General features: G+C 40.7%; 1 protein-coding gene across 3 annotated transcripts in view; it reads right to left on the bottom strand.

Annotated features, from left to right (window-relative positions):
* The window catches only part of ZNF827 (zinc finger protein 827), a 99,823-nt gene that overhangs the window by 10,519 nt on the left and 66,237 nt on the right, over positions 1–23,067 (bottom strand). For all 3 annotated transcript variants that reach the window (XR_005956974.1, XR_005956975.1, XM_041489230.1), the window contains exons 8-10: positions 21,594–21,697; positions 3,134–3,271; positions 1,467–1,638 (exon numbers count right to left, since the gene is read on the bottom strand). Coding sequence is in view for 1 of the 3 variants with exons in the window: in XM_041489230.1 (XP_041345164.1) it covers positions 1,467–1,638; positions 3,134–3,271; positions 21,594–21,697 (414 nt within the window). In the remaining 2 variants the exon portion in view is untranslated. The remainder of the gene's footprint in view (positions 1–1,466; positions 1,639–3,133; positions 3,272–21,593; positions 21,698–23,067) is intronic.

The following is a 23,067-nucleotide window of genomic DNA, read 5'->3' as shown; positions in this document are numbered from 1 at the left end:
AAAAACCACACCACAAACAGAAGCCTATTGCCTTTCCCCAAATTTGTAAGAGGAAACCCACAGCAGAGTTTTCTGCTCTTCCTTGCTGCTCAGTGTTCACTGCAAAACTCTTTTGTCTGGTGAACTGCCTTTGAACTGATGGCCATGCCAATGTGATTAAGGGCAAGCACAATGCAACAATCCTGTACATGCTATAATGATGCTAAATAATCATAAAGTTAATTAAAAACTACAGATTCCAGATGCTGTGCATCACCTAACCGATTCCTTTGGGCAATAAGAGGCACTGCAGCTTTGCCAAGATGTTTAGTACAGCTGATACACTGACAAACAGAGAGCTTGCTGCACACTCCAGGAGTGATTTTCAAGCCCTGGAATGGTTCCCATGCCAAACTGGGATCTTGTGCAAAACTGCCTGGCAGTTTCAGTGTAAGCAAGTAAAAATGGGTTCAAACATTTCTTATGCTTGACTGGAAAACAGCAGTCTTCAGCTATGCGAATAATTAGCAGGGATACAGATTTTGCAGCCAGCACATAAACACAGTGATACTGAGAGGCAGTGGAAAGGATCCTTTAATTTAACTTTCTTTGCAGAGTCCTCCTCTTGCTTAGATTAGGATATTAGCATTTAAAACAAGCCAGAAAGATTGGAAAAGGCATATACTCCAGGGCACTATTTTGCTTTCCCAAGGGGAAGCACTAGATAATCTAATCCAGCAGGTCTCATTTATTTCTTACTTCTATGATTTTGTAATTAAATCTGCTCTTGGCACTTTGACTAAAAGTAAGAGTGATTTGGTAATCTGCTTGGCCACTAGAGTGCACATCACAGTTTGCAGAGTGCACAACAGTGCATACAACAAGAAGAATGCCTAAATATCCATTTTATCTGGGCAATTCCTTTCAATTTTTCAGGCAAATTCTCCTGAAGGTTTTCTTTCTTTCACCATATTGGTCACAGAATGTATTTACCTCTAGCAACCTCTAGCAAAATGTATTTACCTCTAGAGGAAATGTGTAGATTGATATAACAATTCTTGATAACACTTTTAAGCTATTTGATTTCATGAATTTGGCTGAAGACAAAGGAACAATCAGAGGCGACTGGAAGCACCAGGCTTTAGATTCGCTGTGAATCCCTGTACATGATGGGATGTTTCCAAACACAAAAATTAAAGGAACACTGCTTAAAAAGTTAGAGTAGCTTCTAAGAGCCCAGCTGCCTCACAAAGGCACTTAAAAACCCAGCCCCACAGCAAACTCCCGAGCCCTTCCCCATGGCCAGCCAAGTCAAACAGCACGGAGCAGCCAGCCGGGGTTCGCTGCTCATCCTAAGCCAGATACGGGCAAGAGAAATGCTGCACTCATGGCTCCAAGCCCGCAGTGCCAGAAGGGTGGCCCTGTCCCATGTCCTCAGCAGGCACACGAGGCAGTGTCTGGTGCACAGCCCCTGTCTGGGTGCTCACCTGTAGTAGTAAGGGTGCTTCTTTCCATCGCTGCCCTCGGCCGTGACGGCGCTGACGATGTCCTCGGCGTCGGTGCTCACCAGCTTCACCGAGTGCACAGTCAGGTGCTGGTTCAGGTTAGCACGGCACTTAGCAGCATAGGGGCACAAGTGGCATTTGTATTTTCTCTCCTCTGAAAAAGGGAGCAGAAAGATGTGAGTGTGTAGCTCAGTCTGAAGCCAGCTGTTTGAAAACTGCCAGTAACCAAGTGTGCCTTCCTTTGGGTTTCTCCCAGCGGCTTTCAGGATGAGGTACTTTGGAAGCTCAACATTTTAGAAATTTATAGGAGTCCACAGCAATTACTCAGAAAAAAAACCCAACTAATTTGAGGTAGTTTAGGGCAAGCTTTTTTAATTTGCTCTACCATTTGTAGTTGGGTAATATAAAACTTTATAAACTGGAAAACTGGGGCAACTGCTGTTCTGGGAGCTGCAGCAAAGCCAGTGGAGAAACAGGTCAATAGTCTGCAACTACTTCCTTTACCCAGCATCTTTTATTTGATTTTTGGACTTAATGTTGAGATTGCCCGTGCAATCGCTTGCAGAGAGCTGATAGTTGATGATTTCGCATTAAAATTTGATGGTAGGAGGAAGGGGAACACTGCATATCATCAGTCCAGTTCCAAAAATGAACTAATGAAAAAGCTCATTCAAAGAACAGTCAAAAAAAATACACTAATTCATAATGCGTTTCTGATGATTCACAATTTTAAATATTCCTCTTTTTTATTTTAAATTAATCATTTCTAGATCCTGGCAGCACAGTTTTTGTGCATGCACCAGGCTGCATTTTGCGAAGGGTTGATTAAAATAACCAAACATTATGTCTGCTTTTACAACCTTTTCCTTTGAGGGTCTGCTCCTCTAAAATTGAAATATAATGCTACAAGTGTGAGGGGAAAGGCATTTCATAAAGCAGCTTAGGACTAAGGAAACCCCACTAGACCATGGAGAATCTGAGCCTTGTCAGGATGGCTGTGTTGGCATACACTGGCATTATACCAACAGGATTTCTCAGCACTACATGGGAAATTCTTGCTTCCAAGTGTTATTTTATGCAGTACACCTCAGCAGGCTGACAGAGTGCATCTTCCATATAAAAACTCTGTTTGTCTCAGCTGATTTGAAGCAGATTCACTTCAAGAAAGTTGATATGGGGCAGAACAGCCCCTGTTCCTCTCAGAACTGTATGATGAATGAGTTATTCAATCCTTTCAGTTTCACAGATCTAAAACACAAAGGCCAAATCTTTTGTTGTTCAGTGACACTTGAAAAGTTCATCAGGTGAATGATATTTCTGTCAAAAAAACCCCAAATCTGTCCAAAAACAAAGGCTGTGCCTTCTCTTCAGAACTCCATTACCAAGCTTGTTACAGTCTGATCTGCTGGAACCCAGACAAACTTGAATCGACAGGTTTTGTAAGAAGGAATTTCACATAGGCTGCAAAGAAATGAAACGTTCACTCCCTAAGCCCACTCTGATGTTGTGTCCTGCTCCTGTGCTCGGCTCTGCCCCAGGTGAGCTGAGGATGGCTCACACACTCCTCTCCTTACCATCCTTCTCCTCCCCAAACCAAACCCCACGGAATTCCCGAGTGCTGTGACAGCCATAGGCAAGCCCTGCCTTACCTGTGTGCAACGAGAGGTGCCGGGACAGAGTCTGCTGGCGACCAAACACTTTTCCACACACGTCACAGGGAAACAGCTGGTCGTTAAATTTCCAAGATGGCAATCCATTTCCCACCTCCAGCCCCAGCTTTTCTGTTTCTATGCCAAAAAACACAAAGCCATCTTCAGAACTCTGAAGACTTGCAGATTTCATTCAGTAGAGCCCTGCAGGCGTCATATAAAATGCAGCACTTTGGCGGCGTGCTGTGTGATCTGGCACATGAGTTCATTTAGAAAGAAAACTCCCATTGCTGGAAAGGAAATGAATCTTTCATACAGCATCTTTCACGCACACTCTAAAGCAGAACGCTGAGCCAAAGTGTTCTGGACATAGGCACAGCCAAGGAGAGAACCAGGTTATGTACAGAGAGAAAGTCAAGAGTGAGCATTAACCTCTAATTGTGGTTTTGTGGAAGAACCACTCCTTTGGCTTTTTCAGTCAGCCACCTTTGCCTGGTGCATGAAGAAGCCTGGTCTGAGATGGTCTACCTAACACTAGATTATTATTCAAAGCTGAATAAAGATTTTCAGATCGTTTCTCTTCTACTGAGGCAGGAATTCTTGCTACATAGAATGACAGAATCATTTAGGTTGGAAAAGACCCCTAAGATCAAGTCCACCAATTAACCTAACACTGCCAGGTTCATCACTAAAGCCATGTTCTGAAGTGCCTCATCTACACACACATGAGCAGTCTGACTCTGAAGACCAGAAGATTGCTCAGACAAACATTAAAACAAAAGGACACAGCATCCCAGTATAGGGTCAGCATCCAGGGTAAGCTCTACCCAGCACCAGTGTCCTCTGGCATCAAAATCCCCAGCAGCTTAGAAGGCCATTGAAAAACTGTGACCCAGAGTGAGCTGTTATCTTTTAATAAGTGGTTTTAATTGTTTCAGTAACAGACAGAGTCTGCAATACAGAAAAAAAGAAACCCCACAGAGCATAGAGCACAGATATGAAAACACTTTGTAAGGAAGTCAAGAGAAAGGGACTGGGAATGAAGAAGAGGGAAAAAGGTTACACAATGCTTCAAGAAGTTGAAAGCATGGGGAGTTTTGATTTGGACAGAATGGAGCAAAAAGCAGGTAGAGGCTGGAGAAAGCGGTGTACTACTTAAAACAATAAAAGAAAGAGCATCAGCAAGTCTTGAGTGAAAAAATACCCTGTGCAAGGGTCCCGTTCCCTGAGGAGAAGGGACTGCTGTTGTAAGAGGTGCACAGAACTACAAGGGTACTTTTTAAACACAGCAGCCAGCAGTGAGGGGCTTGGTGTAATTCTTCTAGTTCCACTGGAAGGAAGGATGGCACTGGCAGAGCACCTTTCCCCAGACCAACACTGCTCTGGGATCACTGCCCAGAACAAGCTCCACCAGCCCGTGGGAACACGCCCTGATGGAGGAAAACCACTTGGCTGGCATTTCCAGGCAAATGGGGGGAGAGGAGCTGGGGACAGGACTTCAAAAACATTATAGTGAGCCTAAGTCAACATGGTGGAGTTTGGTACAAACAGCAAAATCTTCATCCCATGAAGCACTGAGGAATAAACACCCTCCCCCTGCACTGGCAGCCCCTCACTGACAGCCAGCTACCACTGCAGATGTGACTGCCATGGCTGAGAGAGTCTCTCCTTCAGAGAGAGCTTTTCACACAACTCCACTGTGGTTTAGGCAAAGAGCTGTCAAATACTGTATTTAATTTAAGCAATAATAAAAACAATGCCTCATTTGGGGCAGAGTCCACATAGCAATCTCAGCAAATTTAGGGCTGGCCATACTTGCCAGCCCCTTTCTCCACTGCTGTTTTGTTCTCCTGTGACCCTGTAATATGTACAATATTCACACGAGAGGAATTCTGAGCCACCTCTGAGTGCTACCATCCAACAACACATTTTTCTTTAAAAAATTTCTAGTTAGAAAACAAGTTCTGCCTATTCAAAATACTCATTTTGTGAAATTAAAAAAGAAGACCCCCCCCCCCCCCATCCCCTAAGGGCTGTAAGTGACCCATAACCCCTAAGAACTTCAATAAAGAAGGATTCTTTTTCTTGCTACCCTTCAGTTCCAAACAATGGAAAATTTTGACTCTGTGGTAGCACTACAGATGTTTCAGCAGAGCTTTTTGAGTACATAATCAAAACTGTGCTTCAAAAGAGGAAAATAGTAATAATTATAAGAGAAGGTCACAAGGGTGTAGGTTGCTTCAATATGGTCACAACAAAAAATGAATTAATTGGGACATGTACCAAACAAGCAGGCCCAATTAAGTAAATAAGTCTCTTAACAATTCACTTCAGTATTAGTCATCAGCCCTCTTTTATCTCTTAAGAAATATAATATCTTCTTCCCTATGAGGGATTGTCCTGGGAAGCTCATGGGAAGCTGGCAAAATAGCAGCTTTCTGATTCTGTCAAACTGGTGACAGCCAGTCCCTTGCAAAGCAGCTGCATATTTTTCATTGATGAAAAGAGGACACTGAGGTGTTTTGAAAGTACTGCTGTTTACTTGAAAGATGTATCTGTGGAGTCATAACTACAGTGATTCTTCCTTCTGACTGAATCTTCTCTCTGCACCAAAGTGCTTTTTCTATTCAGCAGCTTCTCAGCTTGCTCATGGCAAACCAGAGCTGGTCTCTTGCAACAGGAGCCTCAGCACTTTGTGAAAGATTTCTCAGCTCCAAGGAAAACCACCTATTTCCACCCATCCTACCCTCTGGGCAAGATTTGACTGCATCCTGGAGACTGGAGCTGTGTGTCCATGCACTGGTCTGGAAATCTTCCCAGAACATGGCACCTGACCTCACCAGTGACCTGAAGAGTCACATGAGTCAACTCCTACATTCATTCCTTGGGCTCTGGCTCTAATGAATGCCAGGGAATGGTGTTTTCTGGGAAGTGAGTACAGGCCCAGGGGCTCCAGGACCACAATACTGGGCTGTGCACAGTGTTCTCTGTGCATGCCTAAACCCTGTTCCCAGGCAGTCAGTATTCTCAGCCTTAAAGAACACCCTACCCAGTGGCCAGGAAGAAGGTGGACTGAGACCAACTAATGTTAAATAATAAATCACTGTTGTGAAAGATGTCTCACAGAAATCCATCTTTTACCACGACATCCCCTATACTAAAATGAAAACAAAAAGAGAGAGAAAATAAAAAAGGACTTGATACAAGATTTCTGCTTGAAATGTCCACAGCAAATTCCAAAACTCCTATGTTTGAAAAATCATACAAGACAAAGCTATATTAAAATTATTAAGCAATAGATTGCATTTCTGTGTGAGTTCTGGAGTTTAAAAGAAAATATGCTCAGTAAAATTAAAGCCCTCCATGTTCTCCAGTATGATATTAAAAAGAAACAGAAGGATTAAGACTCAAGATATTACAAAGCTAGTGATAAAATTATTTTGAAATAACTTTGCATAGAACACTTAAGAGCTAAGAATCTCATGTAAAGGTAAGACTTAATAAATATAGTGAAATACCTCTTTATGGACACCTTTCCTGCCCTCCTGCATCACCTGGTATCACTCCCCTTCTAGCCACAGGTCAGCTTCATAATGAGCAGCTGTGAAGAGCTGATCATCCAAGAAGGTTAGGAACTGCCACCATTTGTATTTTCTCTGAGATGAGAACATCAACTGCAGAAACATTTTTCTGTGCCTCCTCTTTGTCTTCCAAACAGATTTAATTTCTGGCAAACAAAGCACTGCATTTACCCCTTTCCTGAGGTGTTGGGCATACTTCTGAACACATATGTATTTTCAGTTTTCACGTTCAGTAAGTAATCTTTTCCTCTCCATCCAGTGATATCAATACAGAGTGTGTTAAGCACCCTTCTGAAAAGTCTTTACCCTGACTTTTGTCAGGATATGCTTGGAAAGAGGACACCATATCTGGTGGGAGCTGTAACTGAAGAAGAGGACGAGGCGTGACCCGAGTACAAAAGTGACTGTCTGGACCCACCCAATCAGCCCTGTGACTGCTGGTGGCTGTCAGGCTCAAGAACTCCCCAGGGACTGGTTTTGGACTCTCATATTGTGATTATTTATTTTCTTTTACTTTCACGTATTTGTCAATTACTGCTTCACAGTGTTTTATGCTACATTATGTTTTAGTATGCTGTCCAATGCCATGCCCAACTTTATCTCTTCATACAAACAATGGAAAGAATAAAGCCACTATTAAAGTGAAGAGGACAAACAAAGTGTGCTGAGGTATCATTCAAAGAAGATAAATTCACGTTTATAACCTTTGCTGGTTTACTGTATGCTCTCACATCCTGTAGCTCAGTTAAAACAGCTGCTTCCCTGTTTTATCTTCTCGCCTCCATAGACCTTGGAAGCAACCAAATCCACACGGGCAGATCCTTATGGTCAGATGGAATCCCACGGATATGAACGGAATATATTGTTCTCTGCAAAAAGTATTCCATGTAGAGATGGGATTGAGAGGTGCTGATAAGCCTTAACATGGAAGGTCAAAATTCCTTTTCCCTCCATTCTTCTGGAAGTGTATGTCAGGGTTATATTTTGGTTATTCAGACAGTCTGACACCACACAAATGGGTCAAGGAGAAACCAGGCAAGTAATTTAAAAATTAAATGAACAGAAATCCGTGAAAAGAGAGAGTGGTGGTTAGAGCGTTTTCAATAAATGCTGCTTGCAGGCCACCAAACCAGAAAATTAATAAACTGACTAAGAAACAGTGGAGAAGGTAACCAGAGTTCTGAAGTGAGCTCATGGCAAGAGGATGATATGTAGATGTCCAACAGCAAGGCATCTCACTTGGCTCAGAAAGACTTGGGACACTAAACAATCATCAGGTAACTTTTGGCTGCTCCCAGCCTGAGGTGAATTACTGCTTTTTCCTTTGAGATCTGTCAAGTACACCACATCTACCAAAGATGTAAATACACTGCATGCAGCTCTACAGGAATGTCAGAAAAGCTTGCTCCATTTGTAAGGTTATTTCTGTTTGGTTATGTCTAAAAGACAAAAACTTCAAGAAATTATTTCTTCAGAAACAAGGTAATAAGGTCAGATAATCATGCAAACATTGCTTTAAAAAATTTATTTGCTCAAAGAAATTTTCTTTCCTTCTTCTGTCTGCATTTATCTATCTTATTATACAGTCTTCCTATTTCTGCAGTGTTCCCATCATCAAAGATGCATTTTATTGCTTTGGAGTCTTCCCCTTACATGTTCATCCATCACCTCTGGCAAGCACACTGTATTTAAAAATTGAGAACTCCTTTTATGAAATATGTAATTATGGCTCTGTTGCAAGCTTGTTTGCCAAAAGCCTGTGAAAGGTTCCCAAGCTCAAAAATATATTGACTATGCAAAATTGCAGTGCTCCAAATATTATATATCTTACTCCCTTTCCAACTTGCTTCCACAAAGGCTTTATTTGTAGGGCCAGAATCCTTATTTCTAGTAAGTCAGTTAAAATAAACAGTGGAATCCTTCCAGGTACTGTAGTTCCTGAGTAAGATATCTCTCAACTTATCTAAGGTATCAGAGATCCTGACTGGCTCCGCAGTCTTCATTTGTCACCCCCTGCATCGTTGCATCCTGTCTGCTCTTGGTTCAGGGTGTATCTTTTACTGTGAGCAGACTCATCCACTATTAACTGAGATAAGCAGTTGCTTTCTAGGCATAACATTTTCCTATATTCCCCACAAAAATACAAAGAAGACAGAAAGCTCTAGTTACACATGTGAGGGAGTCATGTCCTTTTTGTTTCATAAGCCCCAAATATCTGCACATAATCAATCTGAATGACAGAACAAATGCACAGAGGAAGCAGAAAAGTCTACTTTTCCAATACAAAAACTTATCAATTAATGCTCCTATTTTTTTCTCCTCAAAGGCTTTGCAAATGTGTAATGTTTCTGTGGAGCTTGATAAAAAGCAGTAATGTTATGGTAATTTAAAATCCTTGATATTGAAGAAAGTAGAATGCAACTGATTTTCTCTATCAGCAGCACAGTACTTAAGCTGCTCTTTCTGAAAACAGCAACCATCAAAGTTGGAAATACTTCAGTGAAGTGCTTGCACAGCCCACCAAAATAAACATTAATATTGTGCACAGAAGTAGTGCAAGTGCACAACAGACAGCACCACTTGAAAAGGTTGCTGAGAAACAATAAAAATGCCAGGGTTTGGGAAAAGAATAAAAACAGGTAAAATATGAACTTTAAAGTTGACTCCACAGAGAAACATGGAAAAAAAATTGAAGCCCCCTTCACTGCTAAGACTGAGCCCATTGCTCAAAAATGGACAATCAGAAGGAGAGGAGAAAGTCAGGGCAAAGAAAAGATTGGGAGGACAGCTGACTTGAAAACACAAAGCTGCTCTCACATTCTATCTTTGCATCAAATCTCACACTTATTTTCACTTCTCTTTTACAACAGAAGACTTCTGAGCAAACCATGAGATACCTTGTGATAATCTTCATCTGCATTACAAAGCTCTGGGATTTACTTTTATTCTCTGCATTAAACTCAAAAATTAAGAAACAACCAAGAAGAGAGAAAAAAATCCAAAAAATACTGTGCAAGGTGGCTGCAGTTGCAGATTTTTAAGGAACCCTAAAGCTACAAAAATATTGCAGTCACTACTTGAAAATCACTTTTACAAAGTGTCCATCATGGCATCAATTTGAGGATAATGCTGGGCACCAACCTCTCTTTCCCCCAGCTTGTATTACCACTGCCTTGCTACAGCATAAAGCACAAACAGGACTGTCTTGTGGTACCTGCATCCCTTAAACGACAAGAAAGAACAGAACAATGTAAAATTCATGACAGATGCAAAGTCAGGCCCTCCCCAAGCTTTGAATTTGCTGGCTGAAAAGGAGCAGTCCTGGAAGAATCCCTGCATGGTTTCAAGAGTTCCTCCATCGTTCTATCACAGGGAACATCAGCTGGGTTTTGTTGCTGCAGATGAAGTAATGCAATATGGCCCAGATGAAAAATGGCTTTTTTTTTTTTTCACTGAGGGTGCTGAGACATTTCAAGAAAGGCAAAGGAAGCACCAACAAATCTGCTCCCCAAAAAGTGCTTTTCAAAGCTTTACCTGATCATTGTTGGCCAAGAACAAGTGAGCCTTCAAGCAGCAAAAGGCTCTATCACCATTACTACGGGTTTTTTTCTTGTTTAGAAATAACAGCTGAAGTTAAATCCTGCATCTATTGTTAGACAAAAACCTGGTAATGAGTTATCTTATCTTTGCATAATAAATTTAATTTCCTCCTGAAAATATATTCATGACAACAGTTAGATGGACCATAATAAACTTACATAAGTTTCCTCTAACTCACTCCCAAGCAGGTGGCCCTCACATCTATCTCAAGCATTTACACTGCTTGCAACACTTCTTTTGGATGCTCCAACACTGAGTTCCTATGGACTTATGAAAGTATAATTTGCTCCTATTGCTATTTTTATACCAAAATTAATCCATTTCCATAATGCCAACAGGTTTCCAATTTTTTAATTTTTCCCCTACAATTCTGCTTAAGACACATTTCCAAGAAACACTTTTAAAAATCACTGAAACATTTGTGCACATTAGGACCATGATGGGGCATACAAATTTTCCTTTTTTGCTTTTGTTTTTGTCAATGTGACAATTTTTGCTTGCAAGTTCACAGGAAATACGGATGTTTTTTTTCTATAGAGAAGATAACAGACACATCTAGGGCACTTTGTAGAGGCTAAAACTAGTAGTTCCCTATCCAGCATTCAGATACAAATAAAGACAAAGTGACCTTTAGATTGTATTTTTCTTTTCAGCTTTCTGCCTCTTTTGGGGTGAAGCAAAATCTTCTGTACTTGGAGGAAGCTGATAAGCAGAAACCTCAGTGAGGGATAAAAATAAAATAAAGCACCAAATGCAGGTTGAGTTCCTGAGATGAGTGAATTAACACAAAATAATCAACACTGGATGAACAAGTAACTACAAATATTTGGCCAGAGCCACCTTTCCCAGGTGCTTATGATTGCTGCTGTGAAAGAAAACGTTTTTGCTGCTTTTATTGCAGATTCTCCAAGTGATAAATACTGAATCTGCCATTTCCTTGAGGCCTTTAACTCACTCTTTTTAAGATACTAAAATCTCTCCTTGCTCTATCTCCTATCACCAGCCCACGCATCTACCTGCAAACCATCCTCTCCTCCTGCATAATTCTCCCATCTGCCTTCTGCTTTTGCAGGGCACCAGCGAGCACCACAACTGCCCCAAACTCAACTAAAACACACAGTAAAAATTAGGGTAAATTTGTACTCAAATTGAAATCATGCTGTAGAAGAAAAAAACCCCAAACTTGTCTTCAGCTTTGCTTAGATTGCTTTTAAACAATACTCTTAATGTCTGTCTATCCATCTGTCCAAACAGCGGATGAATTGTGCATTTAATTTACTCTTAGGCAGACAAATGTTATAGAAGACAAACTTGTACAAGGTCAAATAGGTGAAGACTGAAGAGTCTCAAGGTAACTCTAAAAAGAAACATCAGGAATTATGTGTTCCAATTCCTTTTGCAGAGCTAGAAAAGTAATTTTAAAATCTGTCTTTCTATTTCAAGTTGAGCTCGCATTTGGAAAAGTTTCATCTTCAGGAAACAATTTGACTCAGTGCTGATGCTTACATTTACAAAAGATTCTGATATTAGGAAAGACAAAAGAGCATATGAAACCAGAGATGGGCTTGAATGAGATGCATGCTGAGTATCAGTAAGCCAAATGCCTCATCTATCAGTCTTTTTCAGGTGGTTGTTCAATCACCACTGTAGCTTTGCTACTGAATTTATATCCCAGAATTAGAGCAGGAAGGGACTCTCCGAGGCCAGCTTGTCTCTCTCCCACACCCAGAGGCACATCAGTCACTCACCAAACTTATCCATCAGCCCCAACAGATGCTTTTCTTACTAATTTTTTAAAAAACCCTCCTATGACAGGGGCTCCAGAGGCTCCTCTGACAGTTGTGCCAGTGCAAAAACACCCCACTGCTAGAAAGTTTCACTTGGTGTTGAGTTGCAATCTCCTCTGCAGTCATTTAAGCTGGTTATCCCTTATTCTGCTCACATGAACACAGGCAAGGTTTATTATTTCCTTCTCAAAGCTGTCATTTTACATATCTGAAAGCCATTATCATATCTCCCCTCTTTTCTTCTCCAGACTAAATACATTGGTAAAATTCTTCAACCTTCATGCATAGCTCATGTGTTCTAAACCTCTGACCACTGCTGTCTCCTCCACATTGTTCTTGGATTACAGAGCCCAAAATTCAACTCTGGGCTCCAGCTGCAGAGCAGAATTACCACATGTGCCTCACAGACAACATTCCCAACACCTCAGCCAGATGTTTGTCCTTTCTGCAATGTTTTTCTTTCACAAGAAAACCTTCCTTTCTTTTCTGACCAACACTAATCCAGATCCCTGCCCTGAGCTGCACTGCCTGGCATTCATCCCTCCCCTTTCCTCATGGCACTCACCATTCCCCCAGGCACAGAACTCTGATCTCACTGCATTGGTTGCTATTTTCCATAGTTTCTTCAGTTCCTCAAGGTAAGCCTGAACTCTAGTTCTGTCCTCTCAAGTGCTTATAGCACCTCCTTGCAAGGTGTGCCACAGACACTTAATAAACATCCTTTCTCCTCCATCATTCGCAACATTAGTGAAATGAATGAATGCCAGAGCAAGCACAGCCTCTTGCAGACCCCACGTGGTCCCTGAGCTGTGACAGCAACACCTCACCCTTAATCAGAGCTGTACCTACCCTGGGTTTCCCTGCTCACCCTGGACATACTGTGGGAGGACACATCAGAAGCTTCACTGTCAAGCCCAGAGGCCATTAACTATTGTTAGGCTTTTTTCCATACGTATCTCCAAGTTGGTTCCAGTTGCCCTTCCTGAAGCCAACAGGCTTAATTTTGCAGTTTTCCCTTCTTCCTTTCCCAAAACCAATTCTACAACTTTGTGTCATTCTCCCCCAAGCTGTCTTCTATCACCTGCATCAGAAGACAGCTCCCAGGAACTTGCTGGGCAGCCCTGTGCTGTCCCAAATTCACCTCCCAGAATAATACATGGTAGACAAAGTCCCACATTTCTCACTAAATACTTCCAATGATTGTAGCTGCTCAAAAAACCCTTCACAGATTTGACTTCCACTTGTGTTATCTGGTTAAGAATATTTAAGGCAACAATGATTTTACTTTTTCAAAAATCACTTGCTATTGACTAACTATTATTCAGCAAACTTATTATGGTAAGTTAAATAGTAAGAGTTGCCAAAATAAGAGGTGTCAATGAGTATTTTTGCGTGTATGAGAACACTGCATGGTATTGGAAAATAAAATTTACCCTGTATAAAGGCAGCCCATAGTAAAACAAGAAACACAAGTTTTCAGATAGATGTCAAGTGCCTTTCAAGATAGCCATTAGTTATTAACTCTTTTGCTTGTTCTAATTAACACCTTTCATCTTGAAGGTCCTGTAAACAATTGGCAAAATAATCAGTGCAGTGACTTCACAGGGAAAAGAAGTGGAATCTATGTGGCCACATCAATTTGTGCAAAGTCCTGCTGTGTAGCCCGTATTGAGAGACTGGCCAATTTACCAGGAGTTTCATGGGATGCTCAGAAGAGTGTGGTCACATTCCCTGCCCAGTAAATACTGATGGTTAAGAAAAACTAAGACATGTACAACGATGCACGTGCTGCACATTTCACTTGTCCTGCTTTAGCCAGAAAACACACCCTACACATGCCTGAGCATGGTTTTTTAAAAATTTGCTGTTTTGAAATTGTTTGTTCTGCATAATAAATGATATTTTCAGCTCTGAAAGGGACTCTGCTACTAATGCAAACTGTGTGGCTGCTCAGAAGACAGCCTCTATTGCTGCACCACATGTGCAGGGGATGCAAACCTGCTTGGGAGCAGATCCAGAAAACTGCAATCAGTTGAAGCCACCTTGGCTATGATCCCACGGAAGGAACCAGAAATGTGGAAGCCTCTGCTCAATGGCTGTGGTGCAAAGTGGTTGTCAAGGCAGCCGAGAGCACAGGGAGAAGGCTGCACGCAGGCAGACGGGCACGGGGATCTGAAGACAGGAGGCGATAGATGGAAAACGTGCCAGAGCCGCTATCAGGCACGTTAGCACTGAATGATGGTGAACAAATTCTGCAAAATCTGCCTTGCTTTGGAGAACTATGCCAAGTACAGCCCACTTCTATAGCAGCCCAACTATCTCACCTTCCTAGAATGACTTTCCACAAGTTGCCAGCTATCTGTCTCCTGCTATCAGACAGCAGAGAGCCACCCCAGTGGCCGACAGTCCATGGCCTTCCAGAGAGCTCACACCAGGCACTTGTACCACAAGACACTCTTTTTGTGGGAAGAATTAGCACGTGGGAGATAAGGAACTCAAATCAGTTACTAAAATCAATCTGCCACTCTGTCACAAAAAAACCTCTTCCTACCATCTATGAAGCTGTCACACAGGTTGGATTTGTTAGAGGGACATCTCTACTGTATCCTTTTTCATGCACCTGCATGGATTTTTACACAGCCATACACATGCACAGCCATGTGTACACACACAAAGAAGAGTATTTGGTTGAATCTTACTCCCAGACAAGTACCAGAGGAAAAATAAAATTAAAAGGGTGCTTTTGAGGACTGAGAGAGGCAGATTTTGCACGGCTTAGGGAGCACCTACAATTGTGCCCTGCAGGCAGCAATGACTGTGTGGCATCTGCTTGCAGCACCACTCTCCCCAAGCACATTTCACAGAAATCCTAAGACAGAAATGAACAGCAGGACCAAGTGCCTGATGGAACATGCCTTGGTAGTGAATTAAGTGCCACTCTCACTTTTCTACCCTGACAGGAAGCCAACAGGGGTCAGGGACTCCCATCATCAGGAAACTGAAGGAGGTATCCAATGTCTTGGATGGGCAGAGCTCATAAGTCAGATCAAAACTGAAAGCAGATAAAATGATCATAAGCACTAATAATGGGATAAAGCAAGGTGGGGAAAAAGCACTGTGGAAGTCAATTCACATGCACGTGCACTCCCCCCCTGCAATTACACTGGCCATAAAAATTGCTGTTCCATCACAGGGACAGAAACGGCTGCCAGGGGTTTGAAATATTCTTTCAGGCTTTCAAAAAAGTCTGAAGTCCAGCAACCATGATTAAGGGAATGGAGCAGCTGTCATACAAGGAGAGCCTGAGAGAACTAGGACTGCTCAGTGTGGAAAAAAGGTGACTTGGTGGGATCTTTCCAACCTGGATAAATACCTGATAGGGTGAAATAAGATGAAGTCAGGTTGTTCTTAGTGATGCCAGTGGAGAGGAGGTAAAGGCACAAATTAAAACACAGGAAAATCCATTTAAACATAAGAAAACAATTTTTCTTATGGTGAGCAAGGTCAAACATTGGCACAGCTGGCTCAGAGATTGTCCAGAGTCTCCATTCCTGGAGATATTCAGAACCTGATTGGACATAGCCTTGTGAGCAAGATGACTCTGCTCTGAGAAAGGGACTGGAACTGGACTTCATACCTCAGCCATTCTGTGATTCTCTCAAAAATAATAATCCATGGGTTCTGCTGTCCTGAATAAATTCAAAATCGATTGCTTGTAATCATGCTCTGAAAGCCCTGGCTTTAATTTACAAATTTTAACATTTGAACATTTTAAGAAAGCCTTCCTACAGTAAATAGGATTACCCACAATGTGGAGTTAGAGGCTTTTTGGCAGATGTAAGCAAACAACAGTAAGGAGGTGTGAATCATTCTAATTAACTCCATGGGTACATAGCAGGGAAGCTACACAAGGGCAATTTAAATGCCAACATTTCACTGCTGGTCACTTCAGAGAAAATTTACAGGGTTTGTGTCCTTCATAGTCCCCTAAGGCCTAAGGGTATTTTCCAGGGTGACAGAAGTAGCAGTGATCCCATGCACAGAAATAATTTCTTAGTGTGCTTACATTAGTCTCACGGTGATGACCCAAAATTTAAAGCTGGTTGCTGTAGAAGGTTGCAGAAGTTTAGTTTCCTGCAGAGCACAGGAAATCGGAACAGAGCACAAATACTGCCAGAAAATAGTGGACATGAACACCTCTGCTGGTTGGACCAAAAGAGCTCTTGCTATCTGCTTTCTAGATGCTTGGAGTCACAGAAAATTACAACATCAAGTGCTATATTGGCCTTAAAGCATCTTTAAAAAGGAATTAGGCAGGAAGATACATGCAAACTCATACTAAAGAATGTGGTATCTGCACAACACTACCACTGTGATTATTTATCATGTTCAAGCTAAAATTCTAAACCCTCAGGAGGTATTTTCCAGCTACAGTAACAAGAAAATAAACAAGATGAAGTGTGCTGATGGGCACATCAGTCTCACCCAAATGCTGAAATTTCACATAGTTGAAGGATACAGCCTCCCTTCACCTTGCTCACATCCCACCATTCCCACAAACTACTGGTGAAAGAAAGGAGTTTAGTTCACTACTTCCCCTGCTGTGGCCACACAGGTGTTAGTACAGCTGCGAGCAGAATGTGCAAAGATGAGGCCCTGGGAGCAGGCAGGTTTTCACCTTTTAGTGTTATTGAAGCTACAGTGGAATTCCTGCTCTAGAGAAAAGGCCAGTGTGAGTATGGACAGTAACAGGAGAAACCTGCACATCTGCAGAATAGTCCTGCAGTTCCAAACATACTGGAGTCTTTGTTCCACATATTACCTTAGATCCATAAACATAAAAATGGGCTGATCCCACTAATTACATTATCAATAAAAGAACAACTGACACTGACAAAATGCAAAATTTTTGCACTATGTTTCCAAATTTCTACTGAACTAAAACACCACGCTGCTGATTCTGGGCAATCCTGAAGAGGAAGCATGGCCTGTCTGTCGTCCTACAGGTCAGTGCAAAGTGTGGACACACACATGGCAGAGGAGGCTCTGATGCATTTCAAAAAAGGACTGGAGCTTTACTGGCTTTATCTCACTGAAAAAAAAACCAACAACCAGTAAATTAAGCTGTGGCAAAATTTAAAAAGAGAGGACTATTCCTCCACTACAACTCCCTAAGACCTACATCCTCCAGTTCCAAAAGTTTATTTTAGCCATGTGAAATTCATTTACCACCATCAAAATCACAGTGTTGCAAGTAGCACTAAATTCCAACCAAAAAATGGATTAAAAAAAATTAATCCACTACAGATGGGATTATTTCAATATTTGGCATTGTCAGTGGAAATGAAGGAGAATATCAGGTCCTTGATAAACAGGAGAGAAAATAATGAAATATTATTACACTACACACAGATAGATATACATGGAGAAAAAAAATCCCAAAAAGCCACAGCTGAGGTTTTCACCAATATTAATGAACTATCCAGAAAAGGAATAATGAATATCACTCATCTGGCTTCCACGAAGGCAGGTTTGATTTACAGAACGAGTCAATGAGATGGTGCAGAACTATTAAAGTACATTAAAGACTGACTAAGGGTCAGGAAAAGCAGCATAAGATCAAGTTTTTAATTTATCCAGTGATCTGAACTGAACTATATAGTCTGACATAAAACTATTCTGTCAAAAGAAGAATCTTATAAAACAGAAGATGAAAATGTCCTTTTTTAAAGTGACTGACATAAAAATTTTAATTTCTTCACCCCACCTTTTGCTAGATTAAAAGAGGCCACATTCTTATAGGGAGCAGCTGAAATTATTGAATTGGTTTGGATATGACTTTATAATAGATATTACTTTGATACATGGTAACTTTTGAGCAAAGTGTGTTTGGTTGATGTAAATATCAAAACTATTTTATTTCCATTTTTGAGTAAAAATGAAGTTATTCAGACAGTAAAACGAATAGAGAAAAGTTCAACATAATAATATGGTTATTAACATAGAAAATACCTTAAAAAAAAAGTGAGAGAATCAATTCCCCAAATTTAACCAGTAAATTTGAACTATATACCCTAGAAAACTCTGTCTTCCCTTCTCAGAGTATTAGGAATTCAGCATAGATTATCAGGGAGATACCATGACTTCTGTGGGTCTGCTGAGTCCCTTTCTGACAGCTGTTGGAGATTTCATTGTTAGTTCCTTGGATACCTGAATTAAAATCAACTCTCCTGCCTGTGATACTGCTGCTGATTAAGAATCCTCCACTCTTTTTTCAGACCAAATCCATCACAATATCATTATTTATTTAGGGTTTTTTTGCCCCTCCACTAAATGCCCTGATCAGTGAATTGTATTCACACATCTTTTAATATTCTTTCCTAATTATTTTATATTCCTTGGGGGATCTTATCTACTCAATGCCCTACAAAGAGTGCTCTGCCACTTGAAGACCCGAATTTGCAATTTTCTTATAAACTGGCCATAAAGTGGTTTGTGCTGAGGGGGCCACTAAGCTTTAGTCTCAAGGATTGAACTATGGACCCATTGTACTTAAAAATCCTCTTTAATAGCTTCAACACACACACTTACACAAAACCCCCAAACAAACCAGAACTGCATTAATGAAAGCAATATCAATATGCAGAAATTTCAGAGTACTAAAGAAATCATCTTGAGAGCTAAAATAACAAGTGAAACAATTCAAATTACAAGGTCATATGCCTAAGAGTGTAGGAACAAGAATTTCTGTTGCATGCTGAAATAATCAGCTGAAATTATAAGGGAAAAGAAAAACATGTTACTATTTGACCAGCAAGAGAGACACCAGCATGTTCTAGTTACAACGGTGTGATTAATCAGGAGAGGCATTTCCAATATGCACTCAGAAGATTGCAGGCTGCTGAAAAAGTCAGGGATAAAACCTCCTATGAAAGAGCACATATAGCTATGACTACTCATATTTGCAGAAATTAATGCCCCTAAACAGAGGCAGAAAAAGGCTAGGAAATGGAAACCCTGTCGCTTCAAAAACCCTAATGACTGGCTGGCTCACTTTCCCAAAATGAAGCAGGATTAGAGGAATGTAAGGAATGGCACATCAGATGGTGAACATCTCAAGGAAGAAGAATTATCAAAGTTGAAGGACAGCACTGGTGACATAACAAAAGTAGAACTTGCTGTGAATAAATTCAGGCTGCAAAGAGAGTGGTTCCAGTTCTCCAAAGGCGTGAGCTTCTGAAACAGCATCCTCATAAAAATAATAAGGATGATGGGGTTTAGGATGAAGCTTGGTAATGAATAAGATGTTACCTAGTACAGAAAGAATTGAATTTGACACATGAAATATCTTACTGTCCCATGTTCCTGTCACTTTTCCCAATTCCTCTGCAGCTAAGGTGCCAAAAAGTCTGCAGACAGAAAGTTGGCAGGAGTCTGGGGACACAGCTGCCCATTTTGGTGCTCACTTGAGAAGCGGCAACCGCGTACGTGGGGTCCCACCAGGGCCACTGGACTGGGGATTTCCTATCATTTTCTTATGCTGCTCTTTTCTGCTTCTTACTGACCTGTTTTAGGGATGGACTAACACGAAATAAATCTCAAGCGAAAGGATTTTTATGTGGGAGACCACATACACACTTCCCCAGCATTTTCTCTAACACTTTCTGTAGGCCTTGCACAATGGTTTGTTTCTGTTCCTTAATACTGCTCTCTGAAGGGATAAAATGTTTTCAGAGCTATCCATTGCAGTACATAGGCTATTTCTTCTTGCAAGGCTGAAACTAATAGGAGAATTACGTATGGGTATACTGCTGCTCTTTTACTTGAATATAGTATTTGTAATTGATTACAAATTTAAATCACATTCTTGGTGCTACTGTGAAAGTTGCACTTCAGGCCCAAGAATTTGTTGTGAAGCTGAGAAAAACAACATATTTGGAATGATAAGAGTTGTTCCAAAAATAAAAATGTAGCAGAAACTGGCATTTTAAAATTTTCAGGGTACTTGCTACTATTATATATCAGACTCTTACAACCACAGAGCAATATGTATTATAATACACAGACCTATCAAGGTTCCACAAAACAGATTAAGGAGCAGCACAAACATATGAAAACCCAGTTCCTCAGAAGCCTTTCTGACACTCCAGGATGATCTAACCAACAAGATACTTTACATCATTTAAGCAGAAGATCAAACATGTCACTAAAACCCACCCGTACTTCCAGTGGCCTTGCTGAAAGGGAAGTTTTAGAGAGAATTAAAATTCCTATGCATTTATCTCGGTATGATGTAAGAGTCTTGCTGCTAGAGGCCATGTCCTCTGAGGTGCCAAGCCCTGCCTGAGGAGTCTGTGAATTCTCATCTTTCATCTGGGCATATGAATATTCCATGTTATGCCAACGTCAAAAGCCAGGATTGAAAGTGCTAACCTGGTTTACATTTTAATACTTAAAAGCACCACACCTGATCTGGTTCTCCTCAACTAGAGGTACAGAATCCATTGCTTCCTTACAGAAGTGTGTCTGTGCACAGCCTGGAGACCCTTGTCCTTATCCTACAATTTTTTTTCTTCTTGCTATGCATATTTACCCTTAGACAGCATCTAGCTCTTGCCCTCATCTGCCACTTTGCAAGCTGTCAAATGACTATTCAAGCAGTAAAAAAAATGAAGGGTCTGTTAAGTTGTAAATTAAATGACAGTCTATAGCTGAAAATTAGCAGTAACGTGCCCAAAAGTTTATTGATTGCTAAGAAAAGGTGAATAACCCCCCCTACAGCTGACTGTGTAATTACTGACCTTTAGAACCCCAGAGCTATTAATTTTAAGAACAGATAACAGTGAACTAGCAAACGAGTTATTTTTCAGCAGGATAGTGAAGGCACATATCAAGTTTTTGCATGTGTTCAGTGCGACCTTGAATAGTATTATTACATGCCTGTATTTTCCATTTTAATGCAGAACATAACCCAAGCTATATCTGGACATAAAATGCCTGTCAACTAGTTCAGAAAATCAGTGGGAAGGCACCCACAGACACTGTGGCTTTTCAGTACACTTGAAGAACTCCACATCCTTCCAGAAAGGTTCTAAATTACTGCTAAAGGCAGGAAAATTGTATTGCCAAGCTCAGCCACTCTGGTACATGTCCTGCAAATGCTTCATCTGTACTCCAGAGATGGAGATGAAAATGGCCAGGAACAGGAGAATAGCAGACAGTAATTCAGCATCAGTACAGTGGCAGACACACACACACACACACAAACCCCTCAACTCTCTTGATATTGCTAAATTTAATCTGCTATAGACTATTGCACAATTCATAGAAACAGCAGCCTAAAGACTATTAACACAAATGCTCCAGCAATATTTAACTTTTCTCTTTTTCTTCTAAATATTTTAAGAGCACTGGTCAGGTGGTGGAGTTTACAGTAAGAAAAACGTAAAAAATATCTGTTAACTGAAAGCAATGAAAGAAAAAATATCTGACCTGGTGCAGAAGTCCTTCCATGAAGAGTAGTTTCGTTGGGCAGGAGATCTTTTGAGTTGGAAGTGAATGGTGATTGTCTAAATGTGTCTTCAGAAAAGAAAGGGCTATAGGAAAAAACAAGATGCCTTTTTTTAAAGAAAACAGCAGTTAACAGAAGAAGTAAATATGAATTTTGACCTCAACATAATATATTTTATGAAATACCACCTTGTTATAGAAACAGTTTCACTTACAAAATTCATGCTGAAAAATAGGCAGACCATGAGGCAGTGTGCTTTGGTAAAACTGCATTTCAGAGTGAAAAGTGAAGACCTCACAAAAGGCTTTTTGCTACATTTCAACATCTCACATTTGCAATATCACAATACAACATGGATCATTAAAACTAACACTTCAGAAATTTGCATTCCATTGTTGTATCTGGAGAGGGCAATCAGGAAAGGTAAAAAATATTACTATTTAATAATCTGAAGCATAGAGTAGTCATCTTTAAAATAAAACTTTTCAAATATCAGGTTAAGATGGTGAATAATTCTATTCTGACATGGCCTTCCATGAATGAAACTGCCTCCATGAATTTGATTTTTAAAGCAGGAAACAATTAATAAATTGAACGGGTGCATCCCAAAGAGCACAAAACACAAAAATAAGCAGCTACATTATTTCAAAAAGAATATTTTGCTTTAGTTTTAATTAACAGGCAAAGTTTAAAAGTTAATCTCAATAGTGAAATGCATCTCTATCAAAGTATTTGATTTCTGCTCAATTAAAGATCATAACAGAAATAAGAAATCTTTGTCTGCAGTTCAGATAGACATCTGCAAAAGGTACATAAAAACATTCAAAATTGAAAACTACAGTCTCTCTTGGAAAAATGCTTTCTAAGGGAATGTATTCCACCTGCAAGCAAACTACCATGCTTCTTCTAAGCAAAGTGAGAACCACTTTAAATCAGATCTCTCCCAGACTGAGAATCCTTAACAGGCTGGTGTACAGTGGGTGTTTTAAAGGTGCAGAACAGGAGGCCAGACCATTTCTGCAGCTTTTTCTTACTCAGGAATAAAATCCAAGAATCTCTTCAGGATAAAGGACCTACTATGAGGCCTTACAAGGTGTTGCACAGCGAGTATTCCAGACTCAAAGCACATGCCAGCTGAACCAAGCTGACCTCACCAGTCCAGATACCCAAAGTTTCTGTCCAAAAGGCATCACTTGCCTGTGCTTTCCCTCATGCAGTTTTTCTGCAGAGAGTGAACAAGGTGTCTCCACCAAGTCACTTGTATTCTTAGTCAGATCTCTTCTGCCTCAGGGAAACTTGTTGGTAATTAGCTGACTTGATTGTGAAACACTTTTGGCAACCACGTTGTTTTACTTTCCTATTACGTTTTCTGGACACTATTCATTTTGTGCTGTTCCATATTTGACAGTTAATGGGATATTTTGGTGTTTCTACAAAAGTCTGAACACATCCATA

This window comes from Pyrgilauda ruficollis, unplaced genomic scaffold (genome assembly GCF_017590135.1).
Source record: "Pyrgilauda ruficollis isolate IOZ18807 unplaced genomic scaffold, ASM1759013v1 scaffold91, whole genome shotgun sequence".
NCBI lineage: Eukaryota > Metazoa > Chordata > Aves > Passeriformes > Passeridae > Pyrgilauda > Pyrgilauda ruficollis.
The sequence above is the reverse complement of the archived record's forward strand: the minus strand, read 5'-3'. Positions and strand labels throughout refer to the sequence as shown.